The sequence below is a fragment of the Quercus lobata genome, chromosome 6 (assembly GCF_001633185.2).
Source record: "Quercus lobata isolate SW786 chromosome 6, ValleyOak3.0 Primary Assembly, whole genome shotgun sequence".
Lineage (NCBI taxonomy): Eukaryota > Viridiplantae > Streptophyta > Magnoliopsida > Fagales > Fagaceae > Quercus > Quercus lobata.
In genome coordinates this window covers 51,938,643-51,958,726 of record NC_044909.1, presented here as the reverse complement: position 1 = coordinate 51,958,726, position 20,084 = coordinate 51,938,643, and the positions used below count along the sequence as shown (strand labels likewise).

General features: G+C 34.5%; 2 protein-coding genes across 2 annotated transcripts; one reads left to right on the top strand and one right to left on the bottom strand.

Moving 5' to 3' along the window:
- Positions 1 to 4,194: 4,194 nt before the first annotated feature.
- LOC115950608 (dolichyl-diphosphooligosaccharide--protein glycosyltransferase subunit 4A-like) lies at positions 4,195 to 5,125 on the top strand. The gene is made up of 2 exons (XM_031067815.1): positions 4,195 to 4,302; positions 4,849 to 5,125. Exon 2 carries the CDS (start codon positions 4,849 to 4,851, stop codon positions 4,960 to 4,962), a length of 114 nt encoding a protein of 37 aa, XP_030923675.1. The 5' UTR covers positions 4,195 to 4,302; the 3' UTR covers positions 4,963 to 5,125.
- Positions 5,126 to 10,939: 5,814 nt separating this feature from the next.
- On the bottom strand, positions 10,940 to 16,531 carry LOC115994428 (probable protein phosphatase 2C 46). Its single transcript, XM_031118575.1, has 5 exons — positions 16,163 to 16,531; positions 15,294 to 15,705; positions 14,698 to 15,065; positions 11,825 to 12,061; positions 10,940 to 11,561 (listed from the first exon to the last, which is right to left on the bottom strand). Exons 2-5 carry the CDS (start codon positions 15,610 to 15,612, stop codon positions 11,295 to 11,297), a joined length of 1,191 nt encoding a protein of 396 aa, XP_030974435.1. The 5' UTR covers positions 15,613 to 15,705; positions 16,163 to 16,531; the 3' UTR covers positions 10,940 to 11,294.
- Positions 16,532 to 20,084: the final 3,553 nt, after the last annotated feature.

The window sequence follows — 20,084 nt, the reverse complement described above, 5'->3', positions numbered from 1 at the left end:
CTACAATTTGAAATTTGGCCTAATTATTTTTATTGTGAGCCATAACTTCCAAACTATGGAATACTTACAATTATAGAGATAACAAAGAAACTTGTGGTAATCTCCACACTATTCTTATTATTTATAGAAATACCATAGTCCAAAAATATGCTTTCTATAAAGGAATCTAACATAATGAATGTGCTGAATCTTATGATAGCATTATACATGATTGACAACAATGATGATAAATGATGCTTGTAACATGTAATCCCTTTTATCACAAAGCCATGCACGTGCTTTATGAATTATTTCATGACAATGCAAATTAAATTGGGCTGAATGCCAACCTTAAATAATAACGTATTTAGGATGGAAAATCATTTTTCATTCCTCAAATCATTCTCTGGCTAGCTAGCCTTTGTTAATGCCCATTTTGGCAAAAGGGCCCAATGACAAGAAGAAACCCAACAATATAAAAGGGGTGAAGAAAGAAGAATTAGCAAAGTAAGAAAAACCATTAAACCCAAATGATAGGAATAATGGTACACAGGCCCACATAATAGTAAAAAGGCCCCAAAAAAGGCAAATGGGCCCAAGGGAGCCCCAAATAAGGAAGTAATAAACTCATGAGAATCATAAGAAGTGGAAAGCAAGCAAAGACAGGCCGAAGAAGCCCAAAGGAAGGGATTAGTAAATGAGATTGGTCAAAGGCCAATAAACCCAAAAGTAAAGGATATGGTAATTAGGCTGGGGAAACCTAAAAGATTTAGCAAAAACCCATGGGAATGAAAGAAGTAAGAAAGAATGAGATGGGCCAAGGATGCCACAAGGAATGAAACGGGCCAAGGATGCCAAAAGAAATAAAATGGGCTAAGGATGCCTAAAATGATATGAGAATTAACCCAACAGGAGTACTGGGCAACATAAACTAAGGGAAAAAATAATACATGGAACTAACATGGCAAACCCAAAGAAGGCCCAGCAAACACAAGTTAAACGCTATCATGGTAGAAATGATGCAGTGGTGTGGCAGGAATACTAGTTGGCCCACGAATCGGAAGTAAAAGGAGACAAGGACCGAATTAAAGAAGAAAAGATCCATACCCGAGCAATATCTAGCCCAAAGAAGGAACAAGATACAAGGAATGAAGACTCAATTACTCATCACGCCACAAAGTGTTAAACGAGCAGCAAAACGCGTAGCAAGACCAGACAAACTCGTAGGCAATGGCAAACACGTGAACACCAGACAAGCCATGGACTCATATGGGAGTGGAGCATGCATAAGGCTTAGTCACAACCCACATGTACCCAGCCAATACAGGGGTGATGGGTTGCGGGTCAAAGATAAGAGAGGGTATGGTCTGACAGTGGGGAAAAGAAGGAAGCTTATTCTGGGGTTCTCGCTCAAAGTCTTTTAGGGAAATGTCTTGCTAGGATGACATATCACCCAAAATAGATGAAAGCTAGTATTTGTGCTAAAACACAAGAGCTTGTTCAAACCCCCAATTAAAGATTACTGCTAGATTGCTTTTACTCTAATTTAGATTAAGTGCGAAATAAGAGTAAATAAGCACAAAGAACCGATAACACTACCCTAAGCCATATTCATCCATTATCAACGATAAAAATAAAGCTTAAAGAGTAAAGAAAAGAGATGCAAATACAAGATAACACCAAGACGTGTTATCGAAGAGAAAATCGGAGAACTCGACGAAAAACCTTTTCGCGACCTCCAAGTCGAAATCGATCTACTAGAAAATAAAGTTGGAGTACAAAAAAAACAAAAGACCCTCCAAGCCTAGTCTACCTCATGTACTTGAGTCCTCCAAGCTCCCGCTACCAACAGACTTCTCGAAGTCATGTCTTCTCTAACTTTCTGAATCCCACAATACGCCTGATTGCATCCGTCAAGCCTCACTGGTTTCTTTTGGCAAATCCCCAAAACTTCCTAAACTCCAAAATACTTCTCACATGGCCTTTTTGTGGACTACTCTTCTCGCAAACTTCTTGCTAGCTAGCCGCAAAACTGCACTAATCTTTATTTCATGCTCGATTCTTCACTAACTTAATACTAAATCCAATATAATAAAATCCCACAAAATACAAAAAACAAAATTAATGTAATTACAACACCTTTTGTTATGGAATAAAACCAACATAAAACATAGTTGTAAATCATAACTTTACAAGAGAGAAGCACAACCTTTATCCGGATGAGAATGCCACGAGAAGCAAGAAAACAAAACAAAAACTACTTTTGTCTAGGAATGAAGCATGGTGCGGCCAGCACAGGGTAGTGGTGGTGGTTGGGCAGCTAGCAGACTAATGGGCAATTTGGGAAGGACACCCTCAATAGGCTAAAAGTAGTTAAGGGGTAAAATGGTAAATCTTATCACGGCAGGTAGTATAAAAAAGCTTTAACTATGCACAGTAAAGAGGAGGAATAACGGCGACAAAGAAGAATAGGAGAAAACTTTGAAAAACAGAGAAACTAGAGAAGAAAAAACAGGAGTGAAGAGTGATAGAGCATGCACCAATAGGCTGCTCACTTCTCTCCCTCTCAATAGCCTATTCTTTAGCGAGTTAAAGAATTTGACATTAAGCCACTTAGGTCCATTTTCCAAAGTAAGTAATTTCTATGGCAGAATTCCCTGTGAAATTACCTATATTGGAGATTGGTTACCTTCTTAAACTTAAATCTGTTGAGGAGCCAAGTTTGACAAACTAATCCCCTTCCTTCCAAAGTACTAACATTATTTTTCTTGTCACTAATTTATTTCTGCCATACTCATATTATCGTGTTTTCCTTTTGCAAAAATTGTTTAGACGTCACCTTTGGTCAGTAGCATGCACTTTAGTTAGAATATTTTTAACTATCCTGCTATATTACGTTTCTCTTGCTATAACATTTTTATGACAGCATTTCCTGCCATGGGCACGTGACCTAGATCTATGCCAAGGGGTCCTAACTTACGCACAAGCTGGTTTAAGATGAGTTCCAATTGAACCAGTCTCGACTCTCCTATCCCAGAATTATTGGGCCACAGTACAGCAGGAGCAGTTCAACCCAGGATACAAAAAGGCCCACCACAATCTTCCAACATAATTTCCTTATATATAAAGGAATCGTTTAGCATAGTTTTTCTTTTTATTTTTTAAACAAAACGGTGTCATTTCACTTAGTTAAAAAAAGGGTAATTTCACTCCCCTCTCTTGAAATTTGGAGAAATGACACTTAGCTCCAAACCTGAAAGAGAAAAACACTCCCTTCCCTTAAAGTTTGAAGAAACTTAACACTCTTCCCCCTTATTGTTTATATTAGTAATGAAATATTTTAAAAGTAAGAATTTTAAATTTTTAGCATTGGGGGATGTAAAAAAACACATATTTTACATTCTTAAACACTACTTTATCTATTTTACCAACACATCCAATAATACACCTAATATCTCAGTTTTTATTTTTACATGCAACTTAATAAAATAATATAAATTACCTAATAAAAAAATAAAAAGTAAGAAGAGAGAGAAAGTGTGTTAGAGGAAGAAAGAGTGTGTGGAAGATTAGAAAAGTAGTATTTTCTTTACAACCTCATGAATAGTAAGGTTGCAAATATGCAACCTTACTGTAGTTAGGATGGATAATTTTTTGGGTTTACATACTCAGATGGAACTTGCTTTTAAGGGTCTAGTTGCTAAAATAGCAATTAGGGGGTTTTACACTCTCTAATGCTAGTGTTCTAGTAAACAAATAATTAATAAATTTATTATAAAAATACAATATTTATTAAACACTATAAAACACTTACAAAGGAAAATGTCCCCATAACCCATTGAGAAAATAAAAAAGAAAAAGAAAAATTCACACTTAATATTTTAAAATACACTGTAATAAAAAATTTAAAACAATGAATTTTAACAATGAAATAAGATAATTTTAGAAATCCGCTCTTAAGAAAATTGCAAGTTAGTACACAACATTTCTAATATTAATTTAATAAAGTTTGGTAAATCAGATGTCAAGAGGGAAAAAAAATTTCCCTTTAAGTTTGGGATAGAGTGTCATTTTTCTAAATCTCAAGGGCTACCCAAAAAAAAAAAAGCAACAACAACAACTACAACATGAAAACGGCGTCGTTTTGTGGACAACCCACGGCTAACTCCCTAACTATAAAATTGTTATTTTCTCGGACCTTCCTCCTTAACTCTCTCAGTCTCTCTCTCGCCTTTCGGCTTTGCTGAGTGCTGGCTCTCTGACGTGTCTCTCTCTCTCACCCGTCACCGGCTCACCGCCTCGCTGCCGCCAGCCACTCCGCCGGTAACTCCCTGTCTCCACTCTCCCTCTGAAATGAAAATTGTTCTTGGTTTTTTAAGTAATTGTATTGGCTTTCTCATTGCTGGACCTAATTGCATGATTGAGTAATGAGTAATTGAGCATAATTTGTATGAGTATTTGGAATATGTTTTTGTGTATGGCAGGCTGGTTGTGAAAAACAATTGGTATTTTTGATCAATTTTGGAATGAGTTGGAATATGTTTTTGTGTATTAGCTTATCAATTTTGGGAGTCAAATTGGTATTTGGGGTAAGATTTTTGGTCCGGAACTGGTTATCTGAGCTGACATTGGTAATTTGTAAATGGGAAATCTGATCAATCTAATTCAAAAGAAAAAAAAAAATCACAGTTTAATTTGTTCTCCATTTCAATTCAAGTCCTTGTTCTCTGTTTGGATGTGTGATGAATTGGGTATCTTGTAGCCATGAGTCAGTTTTTCCTAACTGGGAATTTTCAATTTTAATCGATCTTGTTTACTAAGCAAGAAGGAGAAATTGATATTGTGATGTTTTGCGTGTTTTTGTTACAGATGATCGACGATCAGGACCTCGGCTTCTTTGCCAATTTCCTTGGCGTGTTCATCTTCGTACTAGTGATAGCGTATCATTACGTGGTGGCTGACCCGAAATATAAAGGCAACTAAGGTTTTCTGTTTGTTTTTTTTTTTTTTGATGTGTTTGCAATAGAGATGTTTGTTCTAGTTTTGTAGACTTGAGCTGTTTCACAAAATGTACGCTCTGTGACCGTGAATATCATTTTATAACTCTGTTTTCATGAAAAATTAATCCATAGATTCTGGTTTTGAATGCCCATTTTGTTTGGCTGTATTTAAATTTTGGTAATGCTGTTAATGTCTTGGGGATCATGATGGTGGTGTGCTTCTATGAATGTGGCATGAAATTGTCAAGTATCAGTTCTAGTGTTGGCGGTTGGCACTCTTAGCTTTGTAGATTTGAGGTCCCATTTCTACTCTCAGCTTTGTAGATTTGAGGTCACATTTCTACTCTCGTCCAATTGCAAATAGGATGGGTTTTCTTATTTTTGCCGCAAGGATTAGGCCTTTTCTGGTTGAGACCTTAATCTGACCAAATCACATGAGGTGTTGAGCACAGGAAAAGCATTTGTAGCTTTGTGCTTTGTGATTTGGTTGAATGCCTAGAGATGCATGTTGTAGCCTGACAGCCTTTCCATGTGGGACTCATGAAATCCTTTTATTGGCATGGATTCTACAGCTAATTGGCTCGATAGGAAAATTCTATTAACAGTTAAGCAAGAGTTTAGGCTTTCTATCTCTCTTCTCTTTCAGGCACCCACTAGTGTTACTAGGTTGTGGTGCTGCTGGATTTATGAAAAGCAAGCACACTCCGGAATGTGACTAGCCCTTAATTTTAAGTAGGCGAAAATGCACTTTTGGTCCCTACATTTTGGGCCTATTTACAATTTAGTCTCTAAATTGATTTAAGTCTTAGGTCAATCTTTGATTTTCAAAAATCGTTTTTAAAATAGTCCCTACCGTCAACCCAGTGACAGAAAATGCTAAGGTGATAAATGGAATACACTGTTTGCTGACGTGGCTAATAAAATAATAATAATAAAATATATTTAACATTTTTTAAATGTCGTGTCAGCATTTAAATTAATAAAAAAAGCCAGCCCTAAGAAAAAAAAATGTAAATTAAAATTTTTTAAAAAAACCTTAAATCTAATTTAAACTAAAATCATTTCTTAAAAAATAAAAATTCATAATTGTTTTAATTCTTTTTGTTTTTTTTTTTGGTTAACCTCATCAGCTTAAAAAAAATCTTCACACTCTCTATGTTTCAATGGCTTTCCGATTCGGTTTCGGATCTGAAACTGTGTCAATTTGAGGAATTTCAGTGATTATTTATTTGAGTTTAAATATATAATAATAATATTTTTTGGAATTGAGTTTTGTTGAATTTCATGGGGGAAGGTGAGGGAAGCGATTTCCCTCCGAAGAAAGCTCAATCGGACGGACCGATAGCCTGCTCGTCTACGACAGAGGCTCCGACAGCTAAGAAGCTCGCGAGGCAACTTGATTTCACGGCTTTTGACTCCAGCGCCTCCGCTACTGTGGTTTTGCCGGAACACCCGCAGACTCAGACTATGACGGTTACAGTGGCGGTTGCGGCTCAGAGCCAGCCTCCGTAGGTTTTGGTGAGGCCAGTGGTGGCTTCGCTGCCTCCTCCTCCTCCTCTTCCTTCGACAACGACGACGCAGCCGCTGGCTCAAGCGCCTCTAGGTTGGTCTCCCTCTCTCTAAATCAGTGATTTCTAGTTGAGTAGTGGCGTTTCGGTGGTCGTGGCTCGCCGTGGGTGGGTTCAGATCGGCACAAGTGGGATTCAGATCGCCGTGGGCTGGCGTGGGGCCGTTGGTGCTCGTGGGTGGCCGTGGTTTTGCTCACCATGGGCCACTGCGAGTGTTGGATCTGTTTTGCTTTCATTATTTGGTTTTTTTTTTTTTTGGTGGTGATTTGTGGTTGTTGTGGTTGGTGGTGTGGGTGATTGTGGTGGTTGTTTTGGTTGTTGGTGGTGATTTCAGTTTGTAGGTATGGATTTTTTGTGCTGAGATTGATTTTGAGTGGGTTAGTTAATTGGGTTTGTCTTGATTTGGAGAAAAACATGAAGAATGAAGTTCATGTTCTGGGTTGGAGGTTTGATGATTTTTCTGGGTTGGTTTTCTCATGTAGGTTTGGGTTTGATGATTTTTTTATGTTCTGGAGGTTTCGATGGAGGATAGGGATTTTGTATGAAATTTTGCATTGTTCTGGGTTTGATTGTTCTTGAGTTCAGGAAGAACATGAAGAACAAGTTCTTGTGATCTTACCTCCTAACCTAAAAAATAATGAAAATAATAATAATAATAATAATAAAATTAGATTTAAAAGTTTTTTTTTTAATTTAGTTTGAATTAAATTGAAATTGAAAAATATAAATTATTTTTATTTTTTTAATTAAACTGACATGGCTTTTTTAATTCAGAAAATGCTGACATGGCATTTAAATATTTTTTATTTTATTTTATTAGCCGCATCAGCAAACAGTGTATTCCGTTTGCCACCTCAGCATTTTCTGTCACTGGGTTGACGGTAGGGACTATTTTAAAAACGATTTTTGAAAATCAGGAACTAATCTAGTACCTAAATCAATTTAGGGACCAAATTGTAAATAGGTCCAAAATCTAGGGACCAAAAGTACATTTTCACCTTTTAAGTACTATAGTCTGGCCATATGATAAATTTTTATATATATTTTTCTCATGATTTAAAAAATAATATATTATTGTAATTAATACAAAATAAAATTCATGTTACTGCAAGATGTGAAAGTAATATATTTTAACCATAACTTATCATAAAAATGGGTGTGGATTTGACACTGTTCCTTTTAAAAATGTAAACCTGCAGAGACTTGCACTAACTTACTAGAGAAAAATGTTGAGAAAATTTTTGTATCTCTCTGCAGAATTACTCGTCTTCTTGTGGAGTACCCTAGCTAAGTCTAGACATATGGACAAAGATTTGGACCCTCAATTGTCTATTAACGGCTAAAGTCAAGACTACACAGCAAAATAAAATAAAAATAAATAAAAAACTTGCTAAGAGGACCCTTGTTTTTCTTTTTGGGTCTTTAGTCGTCCTGTCATATTGCTTGGCTTTGCTTGTAAGCTGTAATGTGAAAAATTAAAAAAAAAAAATTAAAAAGAAAAGAAAAGAAATAAGGATAAGTAAATAATTTTAACTGCAACAGCATTGATAAATTCTTACCACCTGCTGAACCAGTATTGACATAGCCTATAGAAGACTACTAATTTTTTTTCCATCGCATAATAGTCAATGTGTTGGAGACAAGTGACACTTACATAATTCTTATAGCATGAAACTATGAATGCCTTATTTTAATCATTAAAATATCATGAAACCAACACTATAAATATTCTGAATTCTGAGTACTTAACAGACTATGAATCTGTTTGGATACAACTTATTTTGTTAAAAATTGAAAATAATAAAAAATAATAATAAGAAAGTTACTGTTCATTAACCAGGTACTGTTTATTTGCCTAATTACGCTGTTTATGGGACAACAAACGCTGGTTAAAAAAAAAAAAAGAAAAAAGAAAAAAAAAGAGAGGCTGAAAACGCAAAATGCTGAACACGTTTCAGCTATCCAAACTGCACCTATGGCTTGGTAATTCTACCATAGAAATATTAAAATTTTGCAATAAATTCTAGATTATTATTTATCAACGAATGATTAAAACTTTTAAGAAATTTATGCCAAATCTTTGCTCTACAGACTATAATGGGAAAAGAAATATGCAAGCCTTAAGTTAATAATAATTATATGATGAGAGTCAAGATTAGGGTGCCAAAGAACAGTTTGGTAAGTCAGAAATCAGAATAATGGAGGATATCGAGAATTGTGCCCCTAAAAAGTGACAAGGGAAATGACAATTTTTAAAGAAGTGGAGCCTCTCCTCTCTCTCCCTCTTTCTCATGACCAATGGGGTAGACTTCTATGCGCAGGGAAGCGGGAAAAAGGCAGCCGCACTACCCAAAGCTCCCTTCACTTTCTCCTGACGTGAATTCCCTCCAGAATTTGGAGTTTTTTTTTTTTTTTAACTTGATAAATTATGAATTGTTATCTATTACTTTCGTATAAATTTATAATTTTTTTTTTCATTATTCATAGTCTATCACATTAAAATTGTGCCTTTTGATGAGCTTGATTTTTCAGTCGTAATCTCTTTTCTGAATTGTTATGTTAGCATTCATACTTATCTTTTGCCTTTGGAGGATGAGTGCATGTCTATTATGGAGGATTCACTATTATATGGTTAAGCATGTTTTTGGGGAGGTGAATAGGATTACCAATGCCCTTGCTGGCCAGGGAAGGTCCCAAGATTCGGATTTTGTCATATTTTCCTTTCTTCTAGTTTCTGTTTCAGGGTTTTGTGTACTGGATAATTCGACGACAACTAATTCTCACATTTGTTTCACTTTCTTAGCTTTTGTAACACATCCGTTTCTTACTCAAAACACACACACCATAGAGTTGTCCCAAAATTGTGGTACAAAAAGTTGTGGTCTTTTATTTTCCCTAATTGTTATGTTCACAGTACTACTACCAACAAAACTATAGATGTTTGGACTCTCAAAGTCTGGCTTTGGTCTCCTTGCTAGGTTTAATTTCTCTCTTGTGAATGCACTCTCTAAAACCAATCTAAAGACACCCAATCGCATGCCCAATTTTATAATTTGTTGACTTGTGCAATTGTGAGTAGTCACAAAAAATAGTGGGTTACACAAATTATTAGTACGCAAAAAAAATCAATTACTCACAATTGCACAAATCAACAAATTGTAAAATTAAAATTGTGTGTGTGATTTGGTATGTCTCTAGAATTGTTCTTGCTTTTATCTCTCATCTCAATCTCACGTAAGTTGTATAGTCCAATTGCTAAATGATATTTTATTATCATTTAGCTTAATGACTGGTTAGATTTTGCTCTAACTCATTGTTAGCTCATCTGGCATAAACCATGCATGTCTCCAGCAGTTGATTTCAATGGTTTAGTTTGGATCAGCTTTGTTTTTTTTTTTTTTTTTTTTTTTTTTTTTTTAAGTTTTACTGTATTTATTTAAGAGTTCGTTTGAAAACAGTTTATTTAGCTGAAATTGAAAACTGCTAAAAGTACCTTAAAAAAAAAAACTCAAAAGTTAGTTGAATAATGCAATAAGACTCATAAATAGTACCAAAAGTGTAATAAAATTCATAAATAATAACAAAAATAAACTAAAAACTCTTATAAAGTACAACTTTCATTACTTCCCAAACATATTCAAGTGAATAAAAAAAATTCATTTTTTTAGTATCATTGTACTTTTGTCAACTTTTAACAAATAAACTTTTAGGGAAAATAAAAATCTAATCTAAAGGTTTGTTTAATTTTAAACTACTTGGTTTTCAGCAGGCCGAAAAATGAGTGGATTTGATTGGCCGAAAAATGAGTGGATTTGATTGGCCGAAAAATGAGTGGATTTGGGATTGAATCTGTTCAATGAAATAACGTATGCAATATTCCAGTTTGGATTAGCTTTTTCTTTTTAATTAATCTCCATCATCAATCTATAACTAAATTACACAGGAAACAAAGACCCATTTTGGAACCTATATTTGTACCAGCTTTATTTTTTCTTTTGATGTGCAAAATGCACCCAATGATGCTCATCCATATCTTTTCCAGAGTTCCCTGCCAACTGCAAGTATAAGGTGCTGTTTGGATTTGTAGTTTTCGATCACCTATAACTCAAAATTGGTGGATCCCATGACTGAGTAGTTTATTTGGATGTGTTTTCAACTTTTGTTTCCATCATTCAATTCTCTGATTTTTTAGTGATGAGTTATGAAAACCTAAAACACATTTGAGGTGTTTTCAAGTTATCAAAACTGAATTTTCACGACATTTTGGTAATTAAACACACATACATGGTAACCAATTAAGGCAGAATTTCCAATCAGTTCAGACCAATATGTATCTCTTCAAGTAAGCACACACAAGCAGAATCTGAAAGTGCAAAAAGTAAAGCAAAGCCGTGAAGCAACAGGATCCGAAACTTTGATTTCAAGGGATGAAGTTCACATAATATACAAAACACAAAACTCTAAAATGAAAGAAAGAGAGGGGGAGGAAAATGAATACGTAAGAACACAGTCTCGAAGAAAGAATCATCAGTGTCACCTTTGAAGCTCTATTTCACTGATTCTTTCCTTGCTCAAGTCCTTAGAAACTAAATAAATACACGTTCTTGGTTAAATCTACATTGTACAAGATAAAAATGACCACACCTTCTCTTATCTCTCTTGGATATACAAGCTGAAGGCACTGGAATTCTGAGAAGGATCTAAAAACACGTACAATAGTACAATGAGGCGGCTTAATCAAGTAGTATTAACTATTAAGCTCCACTGGTGTGGCACAGGGGGCTAGAGACTTCGCAGGTAGGTGAACACCACCTCCTCTCACAGACAAAGTAGGGCCTCTAACTGAACTTGCTCTGCTCACAAGATTTGAATCAAGAAAAACAACTATGACTGTGATGTCATCGTGGAAATGTCGGCGGACACCGCGGTCAATTTTCTTCAGATCGGTGTATCTCATTTCCCTCTTCTTAGCTGCTTCCTGTAACGCAACTTTCACAAGCCTCCGGGCAATTCCCTGCATGAACAGAACAAGTAATGTCAAGTTCTATCATTTCTTGAGGCCCCTCATATGATACTCATAACAATCATGGTAAACACAAAGTGAAAGCATGTGTACTTATTGGATGGGCTGAAAAGCCCCAAGATCTCCACAAAGTTTCACAAGTAACTAACAATTCCAAATTTACTAGGTCAAGCCAACTGTTGGTAACTCTAAAATTTCATGCAAATAAATACAAATACAAATTAGAACTGCCATTGCTGTGATAAATATCTTACATTGCGTGGGTGGTTTTGAACAATATCAACTGCTTCCTGATTGCTAAGGTGCTCCCACAGCCCATCAGAAGCAAATATGAGAAACTGATCATGGGGTTGAAGTTCATGCGCGGAAATTGATGGATCAGAGCTTAAAATTGGCATTTTAAAAGGTCCACGAAGGCGAAACTTAGTATACAAAGGCTCCCTGTTAAATTCAGCCTTTTTTAGATATACATCACCAATAGATCTAGATATCTGAAACACAAAACATATCCACAGATAAGCAACTGTTAAAACCAAGAGAAATAAAAATGCTCAGCATGCCACAAAAATTGCATCATAATTTACACATACATGCATGTGTACATGAATACAAATCCACATACCCAACTAATTTTGGTAAATTCATCTAATTCAAAAGAAACCAATTTCCATTGTCATAGAGATATTGTAAGGAATCATCAGTAAGGCAATAACACGTACAAGGGTTGTCTTTTTCAGGAATCAGTGGAACCTAAGACCCTGCCCAACACCATCCCCTGTCCTTCATCACAGGGGCACTATTATATAACTTCTTTTAGTGTGATTGTGTCAAAATCAATTACAAACTATAAAGTATAAATGGCATCGATGTAAAGACATTTTTAGGGTCTTATCCTTGTATGAATGCCATTTCTCTTTCATTTATTCCCCCGTTTCGGATAAATATTTCATCCTTGCGTTTCTTAATTTTAAATGTTGACCATCTGTAACCAGGATTTCTAGTCATCTTCAAAGCAAAGATCATAATGGCCTATCATATTGGTTCATCAACAATATTAGAAGGATCTATCTTAAACACCAATCCAACCAAAGGCTTTTTTCATCAAACAAGCCAGCATAAGTGCCAAAGGCACTTACAAAGGAAAATAATTGCCAGAGGCACGTGACCATCGTTTGTCTTTGTTACAAACTCATAGGTAGAACTCATCCTTGAAAACTGGCGTGCAAGGGGAGGTGTCCAAGAGCTTATAAACACATGGTTAATCAAAGTAGGACATTAGGATCATAACATACCACCACGCTCCGTAGCCAACGTCCATGATGGCTCACTCTAGCGACACTGATCTGTTGGTAGCTCTTTCTCTTTTTGGTGACTTCACTCAACTATCAGTAATTTTAATCTAGCCTCTAAGTCACCCCTTCTGGGACCCGACCACAAAGTTGCAACTCATTTGATCCCATACTTAATGAGCTACACCCAATTAATCAGGGTGATGGTTGGCTTTGATACCAAATGTTACAAACTCATAGGTAGTACTCACCCTTGAAAACCAGCTTGCAAAAGGAGGGTGTCCAAGAGCTTATAAACACACACTTAACCAATGTGGAACATTAGGATCTTAACAGTCTTCTCCCTCCTTTTGTCACTTAGATCAACTAGGCATAAGAATTGTTTCTCAAGTATAAAATAACTTTAGGTTCCAAATTAAAGGTGACTCGGACCTCAGATAACTGACTTGCCAATCTCAAATTTTTGGAACAGCAAGCAATTTACCAATATTATGTTTTGGCTGATTTACAAATTACACCCTCTAACTTCGACGTGTTTGCGATTCAGTCCTCTAAAGTGTTTTTTGCTTTTTTCTTTGTTTTTGTTTTAGTCCTTTAACTTCCATTTGTTTCCAATATAGTTACTCTGTCCAATCCACACCATTAGGTCCATCAAAACAGTGCTGTTTCGGAAATTGAAAAATACCAAAATTATTGGTCAGATTGGACAAAACTAGACGAAATGACAAAGGGATTAAAAAATTAAACTTAAAGGACTGAATTGAGAATAGGTCAAAGTTAGAGGCTACAATTTGAAATTTAGCCTAATTATTTTTATTGTGAGCCATTACTTCCAAACTATGGAATACTTACATTATAGAGATAACAAAGAAACTTGTTGTAATCTCCACACTATTCCTATTATTTACAGAAATACCATAGTCCAAATATATGCTTTCTATAAAGAATCTAACATGATGAATGTGCTGAACCTTATGATAGAATTATACATGATTTAAACAATGCTAATAAGTGATGCTTGTAACATGTAAACCCTTTTCTCACAAAGCCATGCACGTGCTCTATGAATCATTCCATGACAATGCAAATTAACTTCGGCTGAATGCCAACCTTAAATAATGTATTTAGGTTGGAAAATCATATTTCATCCCTCAAATCATTCTCCAGCTAGTTAGTCTTCCAACATGATTTCCTTAGTCACATCAAAATACTTTGTCAATATTACTTTCTTTACTGAAATTCATATGTTGTCAAGAGAAAGAAAAACAGAAAAGAGAAGAAAAACACCACAAAACCAAGAGTTTCCAGCGAAGCCTCTTGTTAAACATGTGCACATAGGAAAGGAACTATAAACAACTTGCCTACAAAGAAAAAGAGAGGCTCCATGCAGAACCAAAATGAAGTCTAAAGCAATATAGTCCCTCAAACAACATCCTTCAGAAATTATTAGCACACAAATTTACACAAACAACTCTAACAGTCTTACTCTGAATGCAGGCTCTGAGACTAGAAACCATGGACTCAACAACATGACAAAGTCTGAATCACATGTGGCCTACATGGATAATATATCACTCTAATTACTTAGCTGACATGTGCTGCATGCACAAACTGAACTAATATTGGCATAAATATTGGTAAAAATCAAAGGATCCATAATATGACATGGAATTTGTAGCTAGTTTTAGTACTAAATGTCAGTAAGGTTTCAAAAGCATTAATGTTGTAACATCTCAATTCCACAAATCAAAATGATACAAGAAATTAGAAAGGGAAGAAAAATTTATTACATGGGCTAGTTCAAATGAAAGACATCATCACCCACACAACTAACTCACCTGTATCAAGCCTTTAACACGCCATACATTATGCTTCAAAACCACAACATGTGAGTCATCCGGGTGCAAAGAGAACATCTCCTGTCGCACAGATTCTATTCCCACATTATGCTCTGCTGACAACTGGATGGCAAGAACCTCCCCAGTTGACCTGACAAGCCTCCCCAGCACAGCACGGGAATCACCAAGGTTGGCAATGTAGAGAGTACCACCACAGATCACACCAACCAGGCAGCAAGATCCAACAGCTGCAATTTGGGGATTTATAGGCCACTGTTTGGTAACAACAGACAGAAATCCCTCCTCAGTTGCTTGATATGCTTTCCGTATCACATCCACTGACATTGATTGTTGCTCTGAGGTGAACCCTGCAAAAATACAATTCAACCCAATCATGAGAACCATTGACTTAATTTCCCACCTCAAACCCAACGATTTAAGTATAACAAAACAAAAGCCCTGAATTACTGAAAGAAACTCATGTAAACTTTCATGGTTCTCAATTTTAACACGGAACTGAGTAAATGTCAATTTTGGCATTAACAAACGTTTTCAACTTTTCATGCTAAAAATCCATCTGAGCATAGGTTTCTTACTCTTTAAATGCTGAAATAGATTATCATAAATGTAACGTGAAGTCTCTGGCCCACCATGACCATCATATATTCCAATGAAGGTGCCATATGGTCCAGACTCTAGCGAACTCAAGGGACCTGACTCAATCTGGCTCTGATCCTCAAGCAAATTGTTGGCCTGGACGACTGCCATTGAGAACTCACCATTCATGTGCTGCCCGGTGTCTTTGTACCAAAGTAATCCATCTTGCCGGCCTGCTGCATCCGAACCCGAGTAGACATAACTGTCCGAGGATGGCCCCCAGCAGGCCCTCAGTAAGTTTATCAACCTTGATAACATCCCTCATTTCACCTGGGCCAGCCTCCAATTCCTCCACATCCAAAATGGATGCAATCCCTCCCTCTACAACCAAAACCAGAGCAACCTCCTCCCCTGCAGGCCAAGAAAACCTCCATATGAACTAAACAAACAACATGATTAGCACAATAACATCCCTACCCTCTACTCTCAATCAAAACCACATCATGTAGACAACAAAAGAAACAAACTTTTAGTCTAAATTCTCAGCTTAAAAACCTCATTGAAGTGAACACAATATGGCCTGAAATCCAAAACCCATCTCCATTTCTACTAAGAACTTCAAGAAAACCACAACCCTACTAATACTACCTCTAAATGAATAAAATAACATAGGAGTTGTGGCAAAGAGTAACGGTTAAATCTACCTTCACATTCCACACTCCAATCATACAAATTTTTGCCCACATACCATAAATTCAGTAACTTTAACTTCCCAAAAACACAAATTTAAATGGAAAAAAAAAAAAACCAAACACATTAATTGCTAAGTTGTAATAAAACCAAACATACACAGGAAAAGAGAACTCACAGTGTAATCAGGCTCCTAGATCAGTTGATGTCAGCTATTGAATACCACCAAATGAAAATGATGGGGATCTAAAAGAAACAGACCAATACAAGTGGGTATAAAAGCGTTAGATCCATAGATCCATCAAAATCAATTCAAAAACTGTGGCCAATAGGGTTTTTTCTTATATGGGTCACTCTCTTTTTTCCTGAATATTGAATAAAAATGAAAACTTTTCACTCTTTTTTGGTCTTGTTGTAGATGCTAGAGGAGGAATAGGACGAAGAAAGAAAGAGATAATTGAATATATACGGAGCTCTCAATCAGTGTGATTGAACAAACTGAAACTCTCTTTCTCTCTCTCCTCTTTTCTCAGCAGACAAAGGCCTATAAAAGAAAACGAACAAAGCGATGGCTTAAGGCCAGCAATGCATATGGGCAGCTGTGGGCTCCACACATAAAAAACCAAACAAACAGAAAGTAGATAGAAAGAGATAGAATATAATAATTAAATAATCATTATTGTTAAAAAAAAAAAATTAATATAATTTTAATTTACTTGTTAATATTTTGGTTGCTAGTGACACATTAAAGTCTTCCGTTATGATTCTGCGATTTCGGCCACATATCTATTTTCACACATAGATTTCGGCCACATATCTATTTTCACACATAATTTCACGACTTGTTCGTTAGTCTTTTCTCATGAAACAGGAAACCTAGAGTTTGATCATAGTATTTTCGTTTAATGATAAAATGCAATCAACATCAATCTCAATAAATATGTTAGAAAAATATTATCCCAAAACTTATTCATTTGAACAAATAGCAGTGGTATTTTTTTTTTTTTTAATTTGATGATTCATCAAAAAAAAAAAAAAAAATTGGACTAGATGTAATATTAATTAGAATAAGAAATACATCTTTTTTTTTTGGGTCCCAGTGCAATATTATTATTATTATTTTCTAATTTTCAGTTTGTCAAAGAAAAGATGTAACCATTTTTCAATGTGTTCATCAAAATATTTTTCATGATATAGATTTTTCATTTTCTTTATTTTTCTATTGAAATTTCTGCCAATAACCAACCAAAAAATGAAAAAATAAAACAATTTCACATTTTTTTTCTATGTTTTTTCTTTATTTTATTTTCATTTATGGAGTCTGGTGGTTGTTAAATCTCTGTAACTTTTATTTTCCTCAGGGAAAAATATAATGATGTCGGTTTACATTTCCTATGTTTAGATGCTAAATTGTCAACATAAAATAGGTATTTTGGGTTTTTTTTTGGTATACGATTTCTAGGAAAAGGTTGGCTAGGAGTGTTTTTTTTTTTTTTTAGGTGAGCTAGGAGTTTTCTAGAACTACGTGTTGGGTTTACATGCTTTTTGCATAGATGTATAAAAATGTTATCACTTGTCATGATAAACTTGGCTCTATATATGTACTTTAATTATACTTATTTGTATTTGCTCAAAAAAAAAAAAAATTGTATATTGTTTAAAAAAAATTTCCTTAAATTGTTTAAGATGCGCTTTTGAGTAAAAGCTATTCAAGCAAATGAGATAAGCTCCAAAAAAAAAAAAAAAAGAGATAAATCAAACACACGTATCGATTGGCATCCAAAATGTGATGACAGTGTTCTATATAAGACATTAAATTTTCCCCCTATTTTAACCCATATGTCCTTTTGTTCATATAAACCATAATTAAAAAAAAATGCTTTAATGAGCTAATTCTCATATTTGATACTCTAGAACTGTCCTCAAATTCTTTTACATAACTAGTAGTTTTTATTTATTTATTAAGTTAATGTTGTTGCGTGCAATTTGAGTATTTAATGCTTTCTGGCTACAACTATTCTCAATCACAAACATCCTTCTCAGTATGACATGAGTGTACATAGGTGTCCATTCGTTGGATTTAAATGACACGTGGTCACACATATTCACAAGCAGGTGGCAACCATTATATGGGTTTGGAACGGTAACAAAAGAAGATAAAAAACACATAAGATCCCAAAAACTTCTAAATCTTTTTGATTTTTAAGAAGCAGTGAGACATTAAGAATACGATCGGTACACCGAATATAGATTACATTAGGAATAATAATTTTTATTACTGAAAATAAAAGACATTGTAATAAAATAACTATTATTATTCATAAGTTTGATTGTAAAAGATGATGTATAAGGAAATTTTATATTTTTTGAAATATATTAATTTTAAAGCGTATTATATACATTAAGGAATAGCTATTATATTCATTTTAAAGAGGAATAGCTACTCTTCAATTTAAAAAATAGTTATTCTAATGTAATAACTAATCCATATAATAAAGATGCAACCAAATAACTGAATTGATATTATACATGAATAACTATTACATTTCAAGAATTATTAAGTGTACCAAACATACACTAAGTGTATTTAGATAAGCTGTTGTAAATTGGTATTTAAAACTTAAAATAAACGTTAAAAAAGTTACGAGGAATTGTTATTGTGAAATAGAGTTTTTCGTTTTATTTTTTTTTTTATTTTTTTTTTTTTGGAGAATATCTAACTAAACAAACCCATATGATTCATACGAATCATTAAATTTTTTAGCTGCCACGTGTCTCTATTTTGAGTTAAAGTGGTTTATAATGTGAACTTGGTTAAACCATAAAAACATGTCTCACGTTTGGCTAGAGAATCGAGATGAAGGAAAACCTCTCCTAGACTCCTAGTTGCTAATTCTTAAAAGTGGGTTTTCAATGTGAACTTGATTAAACCATAAACTTAATCCATTCCAAAAGAAAAAAAAGGGTTGAAAAATAAGCAGGCGTAGCCAGAAATTTTTGTTTGGAGGACCAACTTATGATACTAATTTATTAATTTATACAAATTTTCATAAACACGCATAAACACATATATCCATACACACATATAATTTAGTATCTTTCATAGTAAATCCTTAAAATTTTCATTTTTAATATAAATTACCAAATTGTTTACCAAAGTGAGTAAAAAAATTTCAATTGAACTAATGAAGTATTCAAAGATATGAAATATCCAAGACTTTAATAGACACAAAAACACATTTTACAATAAAAAATAAATGTGAGGGAAAAAAAAAATATTCTCTATAATTACTAGATCAATTGGAATATTTTTTTAAGAACATCATTAGACTAGCTCAAATATTTGGGAAGACCAAGTCTATTTTTGTAGGCTAATAATTAAAATGTTAAATAATTATATATATTAAAGTATTTTTAAAATCATGGCCCCATTCATACAAGTAGCTCCGCCCCTGAAAAGAAGGAAAGAAAACAAGTGTTGTCTCGTATAGGAGAACACTTGTTTTCTCAATATTTTTGAGCCTATTACTTCGGGATTTGCATTAGGAATTTTAGCTCAAAGTCTAGGGCTATCCACTTCCTAGTTCCTCTCTTTCTTCTTGTTTCAAACTCCACTGACCAATTGAGAATAAGAGCGTGACTGCTTTTGTTTCGTAATTGTAAAAAGATAAGGTCCTTTTGGATCATGTATATCTTTTAGCAACCAAAGATATGCCCTAGGTAATAATAAGCTATGTAGACCATGCAATTGAAGCACTAACTAAAGAGTCAGTGCTTCATTGTCAGTTATGAATACGTGTTCATTTTGTATTAAGACCCCAAAAAAAACTTATATTTATCTTTATTTGTCAATTGTATTAGATTCGTGAATACCTATTCAGTTTTGAATATATGTTCGTATTGTATTGGGGCCAGAAAAAAATAAATGCTTATATTTATCTTTATTTGTCAATTGAACTACATTTAAATTTAATTATAAAACTTAATATATCGCATACACCTCTGTTTTACCTCTACACTTACCCAGTTGCAACTTGGAAAATGGTATTTAATATACAGTGATGTCCTACCATAAGAAAATCATCACAGATTTTTTTTTT